General features: G+C 37.6%; 1 protein-coding gene across 5 annotated transcripts in view; it reads left to right on the top strand.

Annotated features, from left to right (window-relative positions):
* Window positions 1-22,323, top strand: part of wdr7 (WD repeat domain 7) — a 109,563-nt gene extending 87,240 nt beyond the window's left edge. For all 5 annotated transcript variants that reach the window (XM_088071495.1, XM_088071497.1, XM_088071498.1 and 2 more), the window contains 6 exons: window positions 6,951-7,068; window positions 7,995-8,144; window positions 8,497-8,579; window positions 9,329-9,428; window positions 16,154-16,258; window positions 17,782-22,323. In XM_088071495.1, the coding sequence (XP_087927621.1) occupies window positions 6,951-7,068; window positions 7,995-8,144; window positions 8,497-8,579; window positions 9,329-9,428; window positions 16,154-16,258; window positions 17,782-17,985 (760 nt within the window). In that variant the 3' untranslated portion in view covers window positions 17,986-22,323. The remainder of the gene's footprint in view (window positions 1-6,950; window positions 7,069-7,994; window positions 8,145-8,496; window positions 8,580-9,328; window positions 9,429-16,153; window positions 16,259-17,781) is intronic.
* Window positions 22,324-22,615: the final 292 nt, after the last annotated feature.

The raw sequence follows: 22,615 nt of genomic DNA, 5'->3' as shown, positions 1-22,615 counted from the left end.
GAAATGTCCAGCATTAAAGGTGACAAGAAAACAATGTGAGGATTAGCTTTGAGCAGATTCGTAGATGTTTAACTTTTATTTATTTATTTTTTAATTTCAGGTTTTTGTAATTTTGTTTTACTAATTTCTTGCTCACTTTTGGGTCATTTTTTGTTAAGTTGCTCATTGCGTTCTTCCCTTGTGTTTGCAAGAAATCAAGCCAATTTGCCTATGTTTCAAAGGGTTAATGACAAGTTCACCTTTACTCAGCTGTGTTACAAGTTTAAATTGTGACTGAGAATCAGGTGCTGGTGCTGGCAGGCGGCGTCCCAGACCGGCGTCGACACGACTGTAATCATAGCCTACCTGCTGCGGATGACCTTTCAGCTCGTGACACCTTTGAGTGACCTCTCGTCCCACTCGGATTGTTACATATGATGAATATGTACATATAATAAACATAACCAAAACATTTTCCTCTTCAGATTTACTCTTGCAAATTTGGCTTGAGACAGACAGTGAGCAACTTAAGAGAAAACAACCCAAAAAATACCAATAAAACCTGTAAAAATTACAAGAAAATCACATAAAAATGAGGGGGGAAAATGAATAAGGAAGTTATCTAAAAAGTGCTTAAATAATAATGATAATTCTTTAAAATGAATGCAGAAAAGTTCTCACCAAGGTGGTCAGTGCCCTTTTTTCCCATTTTGTTGAGATTTTATTGATTTATTTATGATTTTATTTTTATATTTAAGATTATTTTGGGGCTTTTTTGCCTTTTTATATGATGTCAAGACAGCTTAGGCGTGAAAGAAGGAGAGAGAGGGGATAACATGCAGCAAAGGGCCGAGGCTGGGATCGAAACCCGCCGTCCTTTACCGCAGCGAGGATGTAGCCTCTCTATGTATGCCGCCTGAGCTCCTGGACTTTCTTTTGAAAACATGAGAAAAAAGAGTTTTTTTCTCATGTTTTCAACAGAAAGCAAACCAATTTGCTCAGAATTCGAGGTTTAAATACTTGTGAAGGCATCTGAACACGGCACAGGGTTAAACTGCTGTTGCTGATTGCAGACTCTGATGCTGTTGACAGCATCAGAGTCTGCATGACAACCAGCAGCGCTGAGGTCAGAGGTCACGGCTGGCTTCACACAATCAGAGCGAGGCTGTGGTCGAGTTAATGCAGCGTTTTGTATGAGTCAAGTTCAGAGGTCACAGAGAGAAGGTAGTTCAGTGGTATGTTTTCATGTATGATGGTACAAAGGAGTGTGTGTGTGTGTGTTTGTTTGTGTGTGTGTGTGTGTGTGTGTGTGTTTGTTTGTTTGTGTGTGTGTGTGTGTGTGTGTGTGTGTCTCCTCCTCCGCGCTGAAATCTAACATGAGTTGATCGTATTAGGGCTGAAACTCGAGCCGGGTCAGTCTGGTTAAATGAGTATAGATATGTCTGCTGCCACTCTGCGTGTGTTTGTAGGAAAGAAAACAACCAAATCAAATTTGAACAGAACAGAAAGTGAAGAGAACTTAAACAGAGTCAGATATAAAGATTCTTATAATATAGTTAACATAAGGACAAATCTAGAAATCTGGAGTGAAAAGTTAGAAACTGTATTAAGTTCTGTTATTCATCATCTTTGACAGACCTGATTTAAGTCATGTGTGTGCGTGTACGTGTGTGTACGTGTGTGTGCGTGTGAGATAATCACTTCTCAATAGGCAGACTTTTGAAAAAACTCCTGCTGCTGAAGACGAGTTTTAGGAAAATCTTGCAGAGTATACATGTAATATGATCATGTGAAATAATTTGCCTGATATTTTAAACTCTTTGTCATCACTACCAACTCAGATTCATTTAATTCATATTGATTCAGGGTTCAAAATATGGTAAAATCATGCTTCATGCCTATTTTTGTTGAAAAAAATACAAAAATTGAATAAAGAAGCTGCCACGTGTAAATAATAAAAGTGGAATAGTTGGAAAAAGGCCTCTGAAACAGTGAATTTGTAAATACAGACGTGTCGACGTCCTGCAGGGGAATTTAAAGGCCTCTCACTGATCTGAATCTGGCTCTCATCTGATCACAGTGTGCCGTGTTTGTTGTCGCCACCGCAGAGATAAACGCATGTTTTAATGTGTTTGTGTGTGAGGTTGACAAAAACACAATGTAAAGAGAGTATTTATCCCTGCATGTCAATACACACAATCGTCCTTATGTGTGTTTTTGAAAAATGGCATTTGTCATGCAGAGAGGTAAATCAATGTTTGAGTAATCTGTGTGTGTGTGTGTGTGTGTGTGTGTGTGTGTGTGTGTGTGTGTGTGTGTGTGTGTGTGTGTGTGTGTGTGTGTGTGTGTCATGCAGAGATAAGTACATGTTGTTCGCACCATGGATCCCGACTCATGAGCACAACAGGATGTTTCCAAACTGATAAACAATGATCGGAAAACAACAGGTCACTGCTCAGAAAACAAAAAAAAAATGGAGAAAATAAAGTTATAAACTCATAAATATCCGTTTAAAATACGCAGGATTTTTGTGAGCTGTCAGTCAGTAATCCAGTTGTTTAACCCTTTGTAACCTGGATCGACATCAGTCGTCTTATAAAGCCTCTAAACATGGGTCGCCCGCTCTATCCACTGAGCCACCAGGCGCACACAAAAAGTAGTTTTAAAACAGGAGAGGATTATTAGAAAGTTATCCCTAAAACCAGGGAAAAATGTCCAGAAAATTATATATTTTAATTGTAATGATTTTAGATTTAGATTTTAGATATGATAAATTTGTAAAATCAATACGTAATTGTTCATTTTCAGTACTCTTTTACGTCTTTTTTTTTTTTTTTTTTCTTATTTTCAGATAATTTTCTTTTAACTTAGTTTACCAACTAGATATTAACATTTTTGAATAGCTCAACGTCAAATCTTATCATCTGGATTTATTAGTCTGATTTTGAGGAATTTGTTTAAGTCCGATTTCAGTCAGACTGACATGTCTGCGTGATTTAGAAAAGTCCAGTTTTCATCCTACTAACACAATAATTCAGCTTTTTCTAACATCATATGAACGTACCGAGTGACTTACCACCACCGAAAACTGACAGTGAAACTAAAGTTTGAGCTCGCATCGTTTCCTTTTGTTATTCTCAGATAATTTTGAGATAATTTCTCCTTTCTTCTTAATATTTGATAAGTAACCTTACACCGAAAAAAGAGCTCACATCTTTTATTTATGTTATTTGCTTTGAGTGAATGAGTGAAGTCATTGAAAATGAAAAATTGTTTTAAAAAAATTTAAAAGTCATTAAATTTCACTCGGTAATGTCTCTATAAACCCTGTTTTAAGGCTTTGTTGTTCCTAACTTTACTTAGAAAAGTGCAATGTAAAGTCGTAGTGTACTTTTTAATAATAGTAATAATAATTTGTATTTGTAGAGCGCTTTTCACAATGCTCAAAGACGCTTAACAGAGACAAAAACAAAGTCAATTTTTCCATAAATACATAAGCTTATTGTTATTAATAGCCTATAAATTTCCCACAAAAAGAGGCATAAATGTGCACTCCAGCCAACAAGCCATTTCTTAAAGCAGCCAGTAAACCCTGCAGTTAGTAAACCGTCAGCAACTCACTGAGCAAACCAGCCAGTCAGCCAGTAAACAGTCAGTCAGTAAACAGTCTCTCACACACACACACACACACACACACACACACACACACACACACAGTGTTGGTTTCTAGCAGCAGTGACTCTCATCATGTGATCGAGGTTATTCACTCCTCCCTCACACACAAAAATCAATACTTCCAATCCTCGCTGTGTGTATGTGTGTGACTCAGTATTGACTGGATAATGTCAGCGTGATACTGGCTGTGAAAGCAGTCATGTTGCCACATTCGCACACACACAAACATACACTGAACCCTGTGTGTGTGTGTGTGTGTGTGTGTGTGTGTGTGTGTGTGTGTAATTCTTGTCAGCTCAACATGCTGTAAATTCAGTTTTAGAACAATTTCAACAATCTGATCTCATAATCTATTCACAGTTTCATTTTTAGTAGGGCTGCAACTAAGGATTATTTTTATTATTGATTAATCTGCACATTATTATTTATCATTTTGTCATTTTGATAGAAAACAGTAAAACATGCCCTGTTTTAATCCCCAGAGCCCAAATTTACATTTTCATAGGGTGTGTTTTGTCTGACTAACAATTATTTAAAGCTATTTAGTTTATTGTCATGTATGAATAACAAAGTAGGTATCAAATTTTCACATTTAAGAAACATGAAATCAGCAGATTTCAAGATTTTGTGCTTAAAAAGCCACTTTTTTTGCATACTTAAAAGACTAATGTGATAATTCTATATTCAAAATAGCTGCCAATTAATGTTGTTGCTGCCGGTTTAATTTTTATTATTTATTTTTAGGAAAATTCCTATTTTATGGTTTAATTTTGTATAAATTTTCTTTTTATTTGTGTGTGTTAGGCACAGCAAACTGCGCAGCACTAAACAGGCAGAAATAGAGATGAATTGTTTTCGTACATATACAATCCAGAGCCTGAAAATCACATAAAATTTTCGGGGGAAATCTCACCTTAAATGCTTCACATGCAGGGATTTTTGCACATTTATACTACTGTCTTGTCCTGTTTTTGTTTTGTTTTTGAGTTTTCCAGAAACTTGTTTTGGGACTGCTGCTTTGCTGTAGTGAAATTATCTTTATATCTGTCCGAGGAGCCGGAGTGCAAAGGTGTAGATTTCAAAGAGCATGCAATAATATGAACACAAGCATTTGCATTTAAAACATAAAAACGTACAAAAACCTTGACACCACTGTACGGTGTCAAACTGAACAGTGTGTTTTGTGAACTGTTACACCGCAAGAATTTACTCATTTTGACTGTCAGGTTAGGATTTATAGCGCGGCTGTTGTAATAAATGGATACATATGTAGCTCAGGTGTACCTAATAAAGTGGCCACACTTCAAATTTTGTTTTCAATAATGGCAATGACACTGTGTGTGTGTGTGCGTGTGTGTGCGTGCTCCTCAATGACTGTAATAATAATCCAGATTATTGCATTACACGCTCTAAACGTTGGTTATTAACCTCAGTGCTTCTCGGTACAATTAGCTCCCTGCTCCGCTGCTGCCTTATATCAACATCGTGACTGTTTCCAATTACAGCCGCCCCTCTAAACGAAATTAAACATTTCAATATTGCTGATATATTGCCAATATATTACCGGTATTAATTACAGGTGCCGTAGCCGTGATCTGTAATCAGAGGAGATGAATCGTGCAGCTCGGCCGGCCGCACACCCATCACTGCCTCCCTCACTCTCTTTTTCTCCCCAGAGTCGTTTCTTAACAAGGTGGCCTCGCTCGCCCCCTCTCTCTCTCACACACACACTCAGAGGGGTGTGTGGCCAGCTGTTAGGGTGTGTGTGTCTAATTCCTGTTGCATTGTGGGAGTCCATTATGCCGTCGTCTGCTGAATGGCTCCCATTGACTCGGCCTTGACATTATAAGCTGCCCGCTAATCTCTTCACTCCATATATTAGTAAGGCTCGATCTCTCGCTCTCTCTCTTCGCCGCCTCTCTCGGCCTAATCTCGTTTTCTTCCCCTCTCTCTATAAAATCAAATATTTACATCTCTCTCTGCGTCTTTAGATCATTAGAAATTCTTTCTTTAAAGAATAAGGCTCATGATATTCTACGTTATTGTCAACAAATCCCATGAAAAGACCAAAACCAACAATGAATGTATCTATTAGCAAATACTGCGTGTGAATCAGATCCTGATGTATCGCCTCCTCTGTGCCACAGAGCACCGTTGTTGTCCAAAAACTTGTAAAACAATGATTCCCCCGACCTTTAAGCCGACTTTATAAACATTATTATAATCTTACTTTTGAGAAAATTCACTTTTTTGCAATAGGGCGTTTATATTTATTAGTTTTTTTGAAATTAAAACAAACATGAAGAATTGAAAAAAAAGGTACAAAATAAAAAATAAATAAAAAAGGGTGGTACCACTGCATTCAGTTTGCAACTTTTGATGCATTAACTTAAGAGCAGCCCACTGAACACCTCTTTCTCTTATAGTCTGTCCATTTTTGTCCAGCGTTGTGCATGTGTCCCTGCTTTAGTCGGTTTTTGCACAGAAGATAGTTCCTCTACGATGTCCGTCTAATGTCCTGAACTGTGCTCAGAAGTTTTTATTCTGTATGTTGACCTTTTTTTTTGACCTACATAGAAAAAATGGACACCATTGATACCACATTCTTGTAATTCTGATCCCTTATTATATATAGTTTACCCCCTTTTTTCATAATTTTTAACTTATTTTTTAAATCATTTGTTATTATTTCTATGATTTTTTTGTGTTGAATTTCTAATCATACTTTAATTTATTTTGTGTCTCACCTAATATCATTGTTATGCTAAATTTGTACTTTTAATTGTCTGTGTGACTGCAATTCTGTTTGTTGAACGGCACAGTGGGAATGGAGCTCTGTTGGAGCAGAAACACTGTATTTATATGACTTTAAAATGCTAATAAAATAGTCCTTGAGCAAAAACAAAACAAAAAAAACAAACAAAAATGCAACAATTGATTGACTGAAACCTTTATTTCCAACATGTACCTTTTTTTTCCACCAAGACCAAAAACATACAAACCAAAAGAGGAATTGTGCATAATAAACAAAACCAAAATAAAATGAATAAAAAGTCAAATCTAATGATTGAAAAGGAGTGTGAAGAAGTAAACAATGTGCAAGTGTTGAACACACTCAAAATATTTATGTTTTTATCTGGATAAAGAGCCCCTGGTGTTCAATTTTTGCTTTGGGTGTTAATTTTTTCACAACCCCAGACATGTTACAAAAATGCTTCTGTCTGTAGTTTGCATTTAGAAATAGATATATATTTTTGGCATATGATTGACAGCTGTGTCGCTCTCTCTCTCTGCAGTATCACCATGGGTTTGCCCCTCAACCCACCGGCCGATTCTGCTCGCTCAGCACGCCACGCCCTGTCTCTCATCGCCACTGCCCGTCCACCGGCCTTCATCACCACCATTGCAAGAGAGGTGAGACTGAACCTTTAAAACATCTTCATAAAAGATCCACATTATCCAGATTAGAAGTACATTTAAGGGATAGTTTTTTTTTAAAAAAGTGTATTATCTACAGTACATTGCAGTCGATACGGCTGCCTTGATCACTTTGTGTTATTATGTGACTTTGGCGTTTTAAAGGGTTCGTTCAGATTCGTCAAAGTCACACGATAACATAAACAAACTAACTTATTGAGGAAGCGGTAGATCAGCAGCTCCTGTGTTCAGTGAGGTAAAATTACTGTTTTTGTCAATGGAGTTTGGTGACTTTGAAGAGAGATTAGATAATGACTTCAGTTCCCCAAAAATGACTGTCCTGAGGGATAAAATGGTGAAATATATAAATAAAGCATACACTTAAACTTTTCTATTTTTATTTTTTTAATTTAATTGACTTTAAAAAACCCGAATTTTGCTGCTGCCTCCGTCCACAGCAGTGAATTACTTTCATTTTGCTACTCCCGTGTGCTACTCCAGATCGGTACGTAACACACTGACTATGGACGAGCACAAACTCACTTCAGAAAATCTAAATGATCTCTTTAAGATCTTTCTGGCAAGTAAAAAAGGAAGAATGCAGTGCTAAAGCAAAAACATATATATATAGTGTGCACACCTGACTATTGACAAATTAAAAAATCACAAACATTTATAACTGAAAAACTCAGATGAATGAAAACAGTTTGGTAGAAAAGCATTTTTATATTTCATTATCTGTACCAAAATTCCTGTATGACATTTTTAGCAGTATTGAAAAATTTCACACAACATATTTAGCTAAAGCACACCAACCAACAGAGGAACTAAACCACTGATGAAAAGGCTTCAGACACTGTGAGTTTCTCTTTCATAAACTCCTCCAGTAATTAAAGATATGTGTGTGTGTTTTTGTTTTCCAGGTTCATCGGTACAACGCAGCTCAGGCGAACTCTCAGTCGCAGCAGAACGTTCACACCACCACTCTGGCCAGAGCCAAGACCGAGATACTGCGCGTGATCGACATCCTGATAGAGAAGATGCCCGGAGACGTCGTGGATCTGCTGGTCGAGGTAAACAAATCATCTCTTACATCTCAGAATTAACAGCAAAGACAGTCGCACTGCACATTTGGCTTTTATAGACCTGCGTATTTAAGATGGCGTCTCACAGTGAAGTCTAGTCTTTCCGGTCAAAATGTAGCTTTGGTGACTTAAAAAAGTGATAACTGGAGTCTTGCAGTGTGCCAGATAATTTTTTGGCTCAGCACCTGCTCCTGCAAGTTTGGATTGGATGTGCGTGCATACTTTTGTTTACGTATATTTGGCTTTTAGAAAACGGTTACCAACATCTCTGAAAAACGTTGAAATAATTGTCCATAGCTGCAACACAAAACACATTGAGATATGATCTCCTCTTCCTCAGGTGATGGATATCATCATGTACTGTATTGAAGGGTCTCTAGTGAAGAAGAAAGGCCTGCAGGAGTGTTTCCCTGCCATTTGCAAGTAAGTGTGTGTTTGTGTGTGTGTGTGTGTGTGTGTGCGTGCATGCGTGCGTGCGCGTGCATGCGTGCGTGCGTGTTACCATGTTTCCCTTTAAGGTCAGTGGTGGTGAACTGGAAGTTAAATGACCAATTTGTATTCCAGTTCTTCTTCCTGTGTTAATAATTGTGTAATTAAAAAAAACAAAACATTTTCTTTCTTTCATGCCTCAAAGGTGAATGAAGAATCCAAAAACAGAGAAAATTCATGGGGAAATTCAAAATATCAATTTAAACAGCTCGTGCAGTGTAACCCAGGTCTAATTTATCCAGCCGTATGCTCAGTAATAACACAAACACACCAACAGATGGAGGCAGTAATAAACCAGCAGCTCCTGTAAACCGTAAAATAACTGTTTTTGTCAATGAAGTCGGGCTTTGAAGAGAGCGTAGACAAGTTTAACTTAACGTTCAGTTTTCCGTCAGAAATGGCTGCCTTTTTGGAAAGTGCTGTTGTTAAACATTGATCCTTATTTCTGTAATTCATCGAGAATTTCTCCATTTTTGGATTCTTTGTTCACTGTGTAGGCATATAAGAAAAACTTCTCTGCACAAATGTATCGTTTGATGTCATATTAGGGGTAAAGTACTTCCCAGACATGCTGTTGTTTCCTGTTTCTTTGTCTCGTTAAATCTTGCTGCTGTCTTTGCTAAATTAATGGATGATTTCCAGTTGAATATTTATGTATTCGTGTGAATTTGTTGTTTCTTCAGGTTCTACATGGTTGGTTATTGTGACCGCAGTCACCGCATCGCTGTTGGAGCTCGACAGGGATCAGTGGCCCTCTACGACGTCCGCACTGGAAAGTGTCAGGTACGTTTCAAACTCTGCTCATTTCATTGACTCTGTTTGAAGGTAACAGGAAAAAAAAGGCTCGAGCAGCTGATCAGTTTCTGAATGATGCTGAAGTCAAGGTTTCGCCTGCTTGCTAGATTTATTAATTCATCCATAATCTGTCCAGTCGTCCGTAACTTATCTTTTGGCTGAAAACAGCAGGAGAGTGGAGGAGAGCAGTTACAATAAAAGGGAAATAAGGAGAGAAGGAGGAGGGAGGCAGCAGAGGAGTTGTGTTATTCCACTTATTTTTTTCTCTCAGTAACTGATTAATGATGAAGCAATGACTCTCCCCATCACGTTTTTGTCTTTGCGCACTTTTGTGTGTGAGCTTGTGCAGCGCGCGTGTTTGTGTGCACTCCCGTGTGAGTGTGTGCGTTGGTAATTTGCCGCGTATTGATTTGCAGTAACCTGAGCAGTCTAGTCTGGAGGAGGGGGTCATTTATATCTGATAACGGCACTGGCCCCTCTTCACCCGACATTTAGTTTGATTGTGTGTTTGTGCGTGTGAAGGTGTTAATGTTTGCGTGCTCGGTGTGAAGACAGCTTTTCCTTTGAGTGTTATTTGCAGTAATTAACATTAAATACATAATGACGCTGTGGAGGCGGTGTGTGTGAGGGCGTGAGTGTGAGAGTGTGTGTGTGCTGGAAACATTTCAGGCTTTTCATTTCAAAAGCAAGAAAACTATCATCGTCATTAACAGGGCCGGTATCTTTTAGGGTTTATTAGTTGTGAGTCTTATTGATTTGGGTACTTCTTGGTACTTAATGAATCATGTGTCAAAGTCTCGGCCAATTATTTCAGCTAGAAAAAAACTATGTTGGAAGCACAGACTGTGTAAAATAATGGACGTAGCTGTGTCACCCTCTGGTTTGTGGGCTCAAATTCTGTGTTTTCTGCCTTTAGCTCAAGCTGCTCTGCACTTAAATATGTGTAACTTTGGGCCTTAATGACACTTAAACTGCTGAGTTACTTAAATAAATCTGTGTCAAATCTGCATGATGAGCCTCGTTTAGTCAGATTGAAGATTTGTTTTGTTAATTTAATCAAAAGAGAGAAGTGAAAACAGAAAGAGAAGGAGTAGGTCTTAAAGATGGATGATGAGTTAAAAGAGGGAAAAGAGAAGACAGAGGAGAGTTTTTGTTCAACATCCATTTGTGTGTGTGCGTGCATGTGTGTGCGTGCATGTGTGTGCGCGTGCGTGTGTGCATGCGTGTGCGTATGTGTCCAACCGTAGCTAGCTAGTCCCTGCATGACCATCTGCCACAGCTTTGATCAGCCTCCGTGAACAGCCCTTTGTCAGCTGCATTACTCTGTGTGTGTGTGTGTGTGTGTGTGTGTGTGTGTGTGTGTGTGTGTGTGTGTGTGTGTGTGTGTGTGTGTGTGTGTGTGCGCGTGCGCGTGTGTGTGTCTCCAGCTGCTTGCTCTGCTTCTTTAACAGACTCTACTGAGTCTACTAATTGAACACAAAGAAACAATCTGACTGATCTTTCTCTCCGTCTGCATCTGTTTCCTTCTGAAAGTGCTGACAGCAGAGAGCTCGCTCTGTAGCTGAAGGTGTGAAGGTGTAGCTGAAGGTGTAGCTGAAGGTGTGAAGGTGTGGCTGAAGGAGTAACTCAAGGTGTATCTCGGCCTCAGAGGTGACATCTCCCTCTGTACGGCCCGTCAGAAACTTGCCACTGTAGTTAGCCATAAGCTAAGGAGAGGACACCTCTCCTGCAGAACCATCTAGATAGAGCCGTTTTAGTTTTTTCGTATCAGCCACCGTCGTTAACAACTCATCTGCAATAACCAGCATCGCAAAAGCACTAATTTGTAACCTAAAACTGCTTCATTCATTGTTTTTACCAGTGTAAATCACCAGGTCTGTTTGTTTTTAGAGGAGGAGACCTTTGCCGATAATTGTAACCAGGAGAAGTTTTAGCTTGTTGCAGTCTGCAGTCCTCACCGCTAGATGTCACTAAATCCACCTAAATTTTGCACACTGTTCCTTTAATTACTACAGTGTTGTTGAAACGTAATGTTTTAATGTATCACCTACATGATAATGCACAAATGTAATCTATGCAATATTTGCAGAAATGTGCATTTCTGATATTTTTGGTGCCGTGGTTGCACGAATGCAAAGGTTTTTTTTCCTTATTATATTTAACCTTTTTTCACTCAAACATTGATTGTATATATATATATGTGTGTGTATAGTAAATCACAAAGTAAAATAACGATGATAATAATAATAATAATAATAATAATAATAATAATAATAATAATCAATGATAGTAATAATAGTAATTAAAAAATACAGAAATACAATGAAAAGCAATGTTTTCATGTGAACAATTTTACCTATGCTCATTAAATCAAAAGACTCACATATTATATATCTATATATGTGTGTGTGTGTACTGTATGTGTGTATATATGTATATATAGATATATATACCTGTATATGTATGTAAATACACACACAAATAAAAAATAAAATAATAAAAATTAAAAAAAGACAGAAATAAAAGTAATTCTAAGAAAAAAACATTATCATTTTTTTTTTAAAAAAGCATATTAAACAAATCAATATTCCTACATGCACAGCACAAAGGCAGCGCCTTCAATGAGTTTGAGACTATCATTGAATAGCGGCTTAACAGGCGGTTTTATAAATGTTTGTTTGTTTGGGCCCAGCCTCCCTCCTGCAGCACACACTGACAGATCTGCTGCAGCTTTGGCCCATGTGGCCTCATGATGCAGCTCGATGTAAGAAAAACATCAATAGAAGCGTACTTGAATATGCAGCGTACGGTTCGTGAGTTTCAAACCACAGTGCGTCAGCCTTTCTCAGACACAGGATTTGTGAATGATGCATCTTTTTGTGGAAACATCCTCCTATTGGTCATTCTAAGAGGAGGCGGGCTTTAAGAGCTGTCAGTCTTAGTCCACAAAATGGGATGAGCCTCTTGTGTGACGTACACAGACACACACACACACACACACACACACACACACACACACACACACACACACACACACACAGTGGAGTGCCCCAGGCGTCAGGTGTATTGAAGTACAGAGTGCTGTAAATGGTTTCAGTGTGCTTCACTGCTCTCTGATAGGCTGATTGATTTGGTAGGCAGTCCACCGTGACACACACATATAAACACACACTCACTGATCAAAATATATATGAAAACATCAATATTTGATGCACATTAAACAGTTCGACTCTGCAACCTGTTTCTCTTTTATACATGCATGTTTTTTTTTCGTCTTTCTCTTTCACCGGTTTCTCCTCATCTCATATCCTTAAAATGGTGTAAAATCAGTTGCATTTAGTCAAAATCAAATTTAATCACAGAGCACTTATTTTTAGCATGCTGTTCTTGTAGCCCGGTGCTCTGATTGTACAGTTTTCATGTTACTGTCAGGTGCAAAATTGCTCCAATATTTCACACTAAGTGGAGACATGTAGTGCATAGAGCCTGCAGTGTGCCACCAGAATACTTGTGCTCTTTTGCAGTTTTTTTTAATGTCACGATTAGTGAATCAATTGATACATTTACGATAGTTATTACAAATTCATTGAATTGAATTTGATTATACATTCATTACTTTTCCAATTAAAATTGTATTTTCTAAATGATGTCTTTAAAATTTGATCATCATATTCCATCTCACAGTTTATTTTTGTGCTGCTGTAACATTTAGAGTTTCCATTTTTGCCACAAAAACATTTAAGCAGCGTGAATAAATGAATGAATAACAAAGTCCAACCCTCGTAGCAGCAACAGGAGCTCTGATTTGGTGGATTTTATGCATCAGTTAGAGCCACGATTTTGGCAGGAATCATTAAGTGTGGTCAAAGGCTACATAGCACTCCAGAGGAATACTGGATTGTATTTAAGCCCGACTTAAATTAAAACACTTGCTTTGTCTGCTACAGTATACATATTAGTCAGTATACTCTGAATGTACTGCAGCTTACCTGAAATTATCACTAGAGTCTGGTTAGATGCAGGTGTGGTCCTTAAAGGAAAAGTTCACCAAAAAATGAGAATTTAGTCATTATCTACTCACCTTCCTGCTTATGCAAAGTTAGGTTAAGTTTTATAGTCCACAGAACACCGCTGGAGTTTCAAAGGGAAAAGGCGTTGCACTCATCTCCCAAATAATTGAAGCAAATGGTGACCAGGATTCAAATGTTAAAAAAATACAAAATAAAACCACAGAATGTCTCCATGCTGCTTGTCCGAAGTAATCCAAGTGTCCTGAAGCCCAAATGTGCCAAGTTGTTTTGAAAAACGTCACTTGTGTCTTGTTTTTAGCCTCGTTGTAGCCTGTAGCTCCTGGTGTGGGAGCTGCGTTCACGTATGCAAACTCGCACAAGACAAACGAGAGCTCGCGGTGTCTGCATGTCAGCGTTTACGTGCTACCAGGAAGCGTCCCCACACAGAATAGTTTTTTAATCCAACAAAAAGACTTGTTGCTTGCTGTTAATTCCACAAGTCTCTTTCTGTGTATCAATTCTTTAAATCTTTGAAACCTGAGAAAATTGGTTTGATTTCTTCTGAAAACATGGCTAAAATGGTGACGAGCAACACTGCAAAAAATGTTCCACAAATGGCAATAAATTAGGAAAAGATGACAAGAAAATGACCTGAAAATTAGTTTTTAGGAAAGAGAGAGAGAGATTTTGAAATGATTAGAAGTTAATGATAATTCTAATAAAAATATGGAATATATCCAGAAAAATATATTTGTAATATTATTATTGTCATTATTGTTAATTATTTGTTCCCATTAATTAAATGTTTTTCTTCTTTTTTTTAACCTTTTTTCTGTGAATTTTGAGTAATTTTCTTGTAACTGTTTTTTTTGTTGTTGTATTTTAAGAAATCAAGCCAATTTGTTCAAGTTTCAAAGGGTTATATATTCTTGGGTTTTAGCTGATGAATGTTTTTAGACAAACTGTTGACTCCCCTTTTTTTGCCTTTAACCCATGCTGTGATGGGAAATGCGATTTGTGATCTCGCCAAAGAGAAAATAATAGAGGAGAAAGACAGTGAAGGATGGAAAGAAGGTTAAAAAAGGGATCATGAAAAGGTGAAAGGGAAGAGAGAAGAAGAGGTAGACAGGGATAAACGCTGGAAAGAAATCAAAATAATTCAGCTTTTTCTCAGCCAACAGTGCTGGAATCTAATAGGATTTCCCCTAAAAGAAGGAGGGAGAGAACGAATTAAAAAGATGAGATTTTCATTTCATTGGGTTATTATTTTTTTCTGCTTTAATCGCCACAGACGGGTTATTATTTCATGGTCTGAAGGCCCGAGGCGACGCATCTTAATCTCATCTGGAGGTGAGAGTTTGTAATCCCAGTCGCAGGCGGAGGCGGGGCGGGGATTTCTGGGAGGGCGTTTATTGCGTTACGCACCCTGCATCTGGTGGGATGCTTTATTGCGTTACACACGGCGCGGCGTCGCTTTATTTCGTCCCCTGAGTTCTGGAGGCGAATGGCAGCATCTGTTGGACCAGAAGCTGCCCGTCGTCTGATGGAATTATCTCGTCCAAACCAAACACTTACTGTCAAGGAGAATCTGGGCGTCGCGGCGGCAAAACGAGTTTTTTTTTCCGAGACGTCTCGATGAAATTTCAGCAAGGACCAAAATTTGTTCTTCATCTCATCTTTATCACGAAACAGTATTTATTGAAGTCTGGGTTTAAACCTCGAGCTGCAGTTTGGGTTCATCAGCAACAGAAATCACGAAGGAAACTTGAGTTTCTTTCTCGTTTTAGCTACGACGGGTGATGGGGAGCGATGTTGTTTTATTTTTATAAAAACACTTTGATACTATGAAGTGGCTGTTTGTTCCAACATGTGAAAAGGCTCTATGAAACCTCAATAACACTGCGCTACACTTCATAAATTGATGAAATTGTGGGCCATACGAGCAGCACACACTCACGTAAACACACTTCTTATCGCAGACTGTCTCAATAAAGAACCGCTAAAACGAACTGAAAACTCTGGAAACTTATAACATACAAAGACATGGTTCAGACGGGGGAGTTATATTCCCTATAAGATAACCAGAGGCATTCAGCAAAACGAATAAAGCAGAAAGAGTTCAGGTTGTTTCGAGTGCTTGATGGAAAAGTCACAGGCTTTTAGCTTCATAATAGAAAACAGTGCAACGTGTGCAAAGATAACAGAAACAAGACTGAAAAGACACATCAAATATTACGTTTTACTGTACAGAATTGTCTGTAATTGTCTGTAAACGCACTCGCCAGCGAAACAACCCAAGATTTACTCTCATTTGGCGTTATGCCTCATATAGTTGCATTTTTTTTTGTTAATAAAATATCACAATTTTTTTTCACGATAGACGATACATATCTCAATATTTTTACTAATACTAAAATACAATATAATTGAATGAACCACAGTTTAAATAAAATAGCTCCTGCCATAAAATAAAGTTACATAACCTGCTTTTGTAAAAAAAAAAACTGTAATAAAATATTTTTATAGTGTTAAATAAAGGAGAGTATTAAGTTAAATAAAGTTTATTTATAATTAAATAAATTGTTGATTTTTTTGACGACATTATACACTACACTTTCGGCAACCTACTATACTGTGATGTTTTTATCCGATTTTTGATGACATGCTATATTATGACCCGTTTTTGTCACTTTCTGTCTCTAGAACATCCACGGTCATAAAGGTCCAATCACAGCGGTGTCGTTCGCCCCCGATGGACGTTACCTGGCAACGTACTCCAACGCTGACAGTCACATCTCCTTCTGGCAGGTAAGTCACACCTACAGACACATTTTTAGACAGAAAAAAAAATGCATGGACGAGCTTTTAGTAATGTTATTTTGTGTGTTGTTTTTAATCTTTTATCACATGCACAGACTAACACGTCCACTCAGACAGACACAACAGCTCTCATCGTCTTCCCAGAACTGTTATTTTGAATGAAAGGTCTTTACGACCTCTGACACGACTGTCTGCAGACACACACACACACTAATGGCATTACTGTAAGCATAAACCGCTGCGAGCGCGCCGGCAAGACGGCTGCTGTGGTGATGAGCTGGCAGACGCTCTGTCGGTGTCTCTGTGCGTGTGTGTGTGTGTGTGTGTGTGTGTGTGTGTGTGTGTTGGAGGGGCGGTGTCATCTCAGGAAACGATAGGGTTTCTACTCGCTGTTTTTCCTACTCTCTCACACACACACACACACACACACACACACACACACACACACACACAGAGGGCACATCGACAGGCGCTTCATGGGTTAATCTCAGTGTTTCCTCAGAGGGTTCAGCGTCACTAACAGGAACTGGTGATGAGGGCCTTCTTACCAAAATGTTCAATAACTTATATTTCACAACAAATATAGACAGTACAGTTTATATATATATAAGTACTTACTGAATGGAGCAAGTAAAAACTAAATATATAGTGTTTTTTTTTTAAATTACTTTCACACTATTTATTGTTTTTTTGACAACATACTATACTATCACTTTTTTAACAAATTTTATATTATATATTATATTATTCTACGGCTATTGATGACATTGTTTACGATGACCTTTTTATCACATTTTTAAATATGCAACACAATATTTTTTTTATCACAATGTCGAACATGCCATACTTCTGCACTATGACCTTTAAATCATGCTTTTGATGACGTACTGACATTTTTAATCACATTTGTCATGACATGCCATACTGTCTTTTTTTCACTTTTTTGGACTAATGATCTATGACCATTTTGTCACATTTTTGACAATATGCCAAACTAAGACCTTTTAAATTATAATTTTGATGACATACTATACTTTGACATATTATTATATTTGTAATGACATACTTTAATATGGTGTTTTTATCAAATCTTTGAGGACGTACTATACCATGACCTATTTGTCAAATTTTTGACAAAATACTACACAATGAGGTTTCATCATATTTTCGAGGACGTACTGTAATATGATGTTTTTGGGCCAATTTGGGTCATTTTTGACGACTGTTATATTCTATGATGTTTTTGACACATTTGATGACATACTATACTATGACGTTTTTGTCACATTTTTGAGGACATACTATACATTGGCGTTTTTTTGTCCTTTTTTTTTCGACATACTATACCAAAGCGTTTACACATTTTTGATGACAACAAAAACTGTGATATTTGGTGACCTCAGAGTGAGCTTTGTCGTCACTGGCCCCCGGGCTGTAGTAAACGCTGAACCCTGGCTGTGTGACGTGCCTGGGTGTTTTCTGCAGCCTCATGTGTCTCTCGTCCTCCTCAGATGAACACCAGTCTGCTGGGCAGCATCGGGATGTTGAACTCGGCCCCTCAGCTCCGCTGCATTAAGACCTACCAGGTTCCTCCTGTGCAGCCGGCGTCCCCGGGCTCCCAGAATCACCTGAAGCTCGCCCGCCTCATCTGGACTTCCAACCGCAACGTCATCCTCATGGCCCACGACGGCAAGGAGCATCGCTTCATGGTCTAAAGCGGACCTTAAACTCCAGCTGAGTCCTTCTTGTTGTATCTGTTTTCATTTTTTTGCTCCAAGGCAGAAATTCTGCAGCACGGATTCTCACAGTGGTCAGTTAGTTTCTGCATCAAATATGTATCCTGAGCAGCAACAATTGAGTCTAAAAATAAGTGAAGCTGATAGTAAAGACTAAGGTGGCTTGTCTTTGAAAAAAAAAGGACATTTCACATGAAAAATCTGAAGATATCAAACTACAGCTTGGCCAGAGAAGCCAGGTTTGGACCTGATGAACTTTTTGTTTTTATCTTCCATAGTGATAATTGTGAGGAAACTCACGCTGTAATTGGTTTAAAAGCCCTGCTGGAAGGCTTGTTTACATTATGATTTGCAATGATGTATTTTTTAGTTGTTAACATCTTCGTGTCATTCCCATTTTTTTGCTGTTTTTGCTGTTTTTGCCCGTTGTCACAGATCTCCTCTGTGCCATCTTGGGTCCCAGTTGTTGCTGTTACTTTATTTCGGTGCTAAATACAATCATCTCATCATTAAATTTAAAGGCATTTGTGGATTTACTTTGCAGAAATGCTGATTGGAATATGGATTTAACATAGGGACCCTAAAATGAATCAATCCAATCTTCATTTTTTTTCTTTATATCAAAGGAGTCAAAAAATTAAAGGACACAATTAATTTCTTAATTTTTATTTGCTGCACTGAATTAACTCTAGAAGTTTGTTGAAAATATTTCAGAGGAATTCTCCGCCACTTTCTTGAAAGCTTTGCTTCTCTTCGCCATCTGTAAGGCAAGTACACTTTTTTCACATTTCAGACTGCCGCTCTGCTTTTGTGTGAGAGCGAGTTCTTTGGTGTTAGCTTTTACTTTTCTGACACCTTCCAAGCTTTTCCATCCTCTTCACATACACTCACATTTCTGCTTCACGCAGAAATGTGAGTGTATGTGTTTACACCCAAGTGTATTTTCACTAACACACATTCTCACTTCAGACCGCGCGGCCTAAAAGCACCATCACTGTAAACCTTTATACGCCCGGGGTGAAGCATTTCTCTCTGCTGATACTGAAAAAGAAGGAAAAACATAATGTTTTGGTCACATTTTAATAAAATAATGGCCACAGTTGTTGTTGTGTGGTACAAACTCTGAATCAAGTCGTTTTCTTTTATCTAGAGTCTCTTTTACACGTAGCGCGTAACAGGAGACTGTGTCAGGCTTGTTCTTAACTACCAGAAATGCTAAATTTGGTTTAGGTGACATGATGCAAAAATTACGCTGCAGGAATTGTCGTGTTTTATTTATATCGCGGATTTGTGATTTGGTCCTTCTTGTCATTCGTCGTTCCTTGAATTTGATTTCGCCGATGGTCCTCACTGACTTTCGTTCTTGAATCTTGTCATCTCTTCAGTTAGACACTCGTGAAAATGACCTTTCTTCTTCACCTTCGAATGTTTGCGTTCTTTCGGTTTTGCACCAGTTGCATGACGGAAACGTCGCTGTGACGTCTTTAGACAATTCCCTGCTCAAGTTACACATAGGCTCAGTCTGAAATTACATTGACTTTGTAGTAGAGATCTGCAGAGAAAAGCCCCCAGACGTCTGCATTAGCTTATATTATTCCTCTTGATAAATTCAGCGTTGTAGAGCGTGTATGAAGAAGGCTTCATTGTTGTTCTTGAGCTCAGCTTCTATGGCTCCTTCGTACCTGGTCTTAGGTCATAAAGGTCTTTTGATAATCTTAAATCCAAATTTGTCTTCTTTTTGGTGAAGTTCTCTCTTTGATTTCACTTGCCGTTGAGTTTGAATACAAGATCAACTCTCCTCAGCCTCTTAGAGTCAGTTTTGTCAAGTGATTCTTTCAAATCCGTCTCCACGGGTCCTTATGTCTTCATGTTGGTCCAAATTCCTTTTTCTTCTTCGGGGGTCATGTTCTCAGGAGTTCCTCTCCGTTTTAAAACGATCCTGGAGGTTAATGTGTTTGAGGGAAAACCGCAGCTTCTTCCTGTCTTGCCTCTTTTGCCCCCATACTTGTATTTTGGGGGTATTGTGTGTTTGTTTGCAGATGATAACGCTTTATATTTCACCAGTTGATGTGAAGACTTCTCTTGGTCTTTTGGATCTTTCCACCTTCGTTCTACTCCTAATGTGTACATACAGAGTATTTATATCATCAGAGCTGCTTGGTCGTGGAGTCTGTTAGTCCTGTACAGTGAGCGTAGAACCTGTTTGGTGTATTTGTTGTGACTAACAAGACTGTCTGCCTGGCACTGGCTAGTTCTTCAAATGAGCATATTTACTGTTTAAAATGTATATTTGGGAGAAAATCTTAAATTGTCAGTGTTCTGCTGACATCTTTAGGTGTTTACTGAAGATCTTGTGTGTCCTTTTTTTTGATAGAAATGATAATTTATCAATGGGACACATTTACAGTTTATAATTTTGGCATCACTGACTGGTGTCAATTATTTTGTTCTGGCTTGGAGGTTTTCCAGCATGGCTCATTTTTGCACATCATACCTAAACTGTTGGTCTGGACTTTATTTAAAAAATGTTAAAACAGTTTTATTCCTAGATCTTTATGCAGAAAGATAAATATATCTACAATATACACCCGTTTCTGCCAGTGTGATGAAAAAACACTTTCTGAATAAACTTAATCTGTATTTCAAAAAATATAATTACTAATTTTAATAGTAATAATGACTTTCTTTAAATATTGACTTAGTATCTCAAACTAATGACTATGTTTCTTAAAATTATGGCTAACTCATTATTTTGAGAAAGTATCTTATTTAAGATTCTAAATTAGTTTCTTAGTATTTTGAGGAGATTTCTTATTATTTCTATTATTTCGAGACTAAATAATTATTTTGAGAAAATTTCTTATTATTTTCACATAAATCTCAACAAAGGAAGCTCATTATTCTAAATAATTAGTCATTGTTTTGATATACTTTTTGACAAAGTATCTTATTTAGAGATTCTTAATTATTATTTTGAGAAGGTGTCTCATTATTTCTAAATAATTATTCCTTATTTTGATGTACTAACTCATTATTTTGAGATTCTCACTTATTATTTTGACAACATATCTTATTTAAAGAGTCTAAATCATCATTTCTAAATAATTATTCCTTGTTTTGATTAACTAACTCATTATTTTGAGAAAGTTTCTCATTACAGTCACTTGCAATATCTTTATTTCCCTCATCACACTGAAAAAAATGGGCTTCTGTATTATAAGTATATAAACAAATTGATATTTATAGAGTTTTCTGTCTAACTCAGATTGAACATTAGATTTTTTTGACTTTTTGTAGTGGGGTCCCTGGCTTTAGTTCTTTATTTTCCTCTCTTCCTTCCCCTCCTTCCTTTCCTCCTCTCCTCTGTCCTTCTTATTCTCCTGCCTCCATCTCCTTACAGTTTCATTAGTGCTGTCAGAAAGCTTCTAACACTGTGACACACCTGTAAACCCGAGCGTGTCAAAGCTTTTCACAAGTTCTTCCTCTCCAAAAAAAAAAACCATCCAGCAGCTCGTCAGACGGGTTTCTGAAAACACAAACACACACACACACACACACACACACACACACACACACGTATGTCAAGTCCAGCGAATCCAGACAGCTTTGAGATCTTAATCTTTGGTTTTCTCCAGCACTCTTAACAGTTTGAGAAAATATGTTTTTGGCAGCCTCTCTGGGGAGGAAAGGTGAGAAAAATAAAGAAGGCAGAGAGGAAGGGCAGAAGAGTAAGTAACAAGTGAGGAAGATCAGGGCATCCACCCAGAAAAGGGAGGTTTTTTGTTAAGGGTAGTGAGCCGAAATGTCTAAAAGAACCTTCTGGGAGTTTTTTTTTCTTTCTTCCCAAACAAAAATGCAACATGTGATGCAATTATTAAAAATGTTCAAAAATTACAGATACATTAGTTTTTACCACAACCACAAGCAACTTATATCTATGACCCTTTTTACATTTTTGGGCTCCAAAAATAAAATTGCTGTGATTTTCTTTTTCTCTGATGTGCAATTACCAGATTGATCGTGTTGCAAAAAAACAAAACAAAAAAAGTCTATTCACATAGTTTTAACAACAAATGTTCAGTTCTGAATTTCACACTAAATTAAATTAGCTATTTTTCTTGTTAATTTTTATGAAATCTGATTATTTATTGTATATAGAGTACACTCAAACTAAATAATGAAAAGTGTGTGTAATGTAGTGCATGTATATCAGCTTCCCTTGATGTAACACAAAGGGAGTTGGAGCAACATATGTGTGTTGTGTTAAATATGTTTGTTAATTTATTGTCCAATAAAGATGACACGGTAGGTGACAAATGTCTGCCCCTCTTTTAAGCTTCATATACACTGCTTTAAGATTAAAGGGGACCCTTTATTTTTGTCCTATATAAAAACATCACAGTGAAGTGTATCTTTTATGTTTTTGGGTCATTTATGACAACATACTATACTATGACATTTTCAGTCGTTTCAGTCGACATGCTATATTATGATGTTTTTGGACTTTTTTTTCCCGACATCCTATACTATGATGTGTCTCCACATACTATTTTTTGTACATGTCATGTTTTGACATTTTTTGACAACACCATTATACAGCATTTTGAAA

Source organism: Plectropomus leopardus, chromosome 20 (genome assembly GCF_026936395.1).
Source record: "Plectropomus leopardus strain MGB_pleo_1.0 chromosome 20, ASM2693639v1, whole genome shotgun sequence".
Classification (NCBI taxonomy): Eukaryota; Metazoa; Chordata; class Actinopteri; order Perciformes; family Serranidae; genus Plectropomus; species Plectropomus leopardus.
This window is presented reverse-complemented; position numbering and strand designations above follow the sequence as displayed.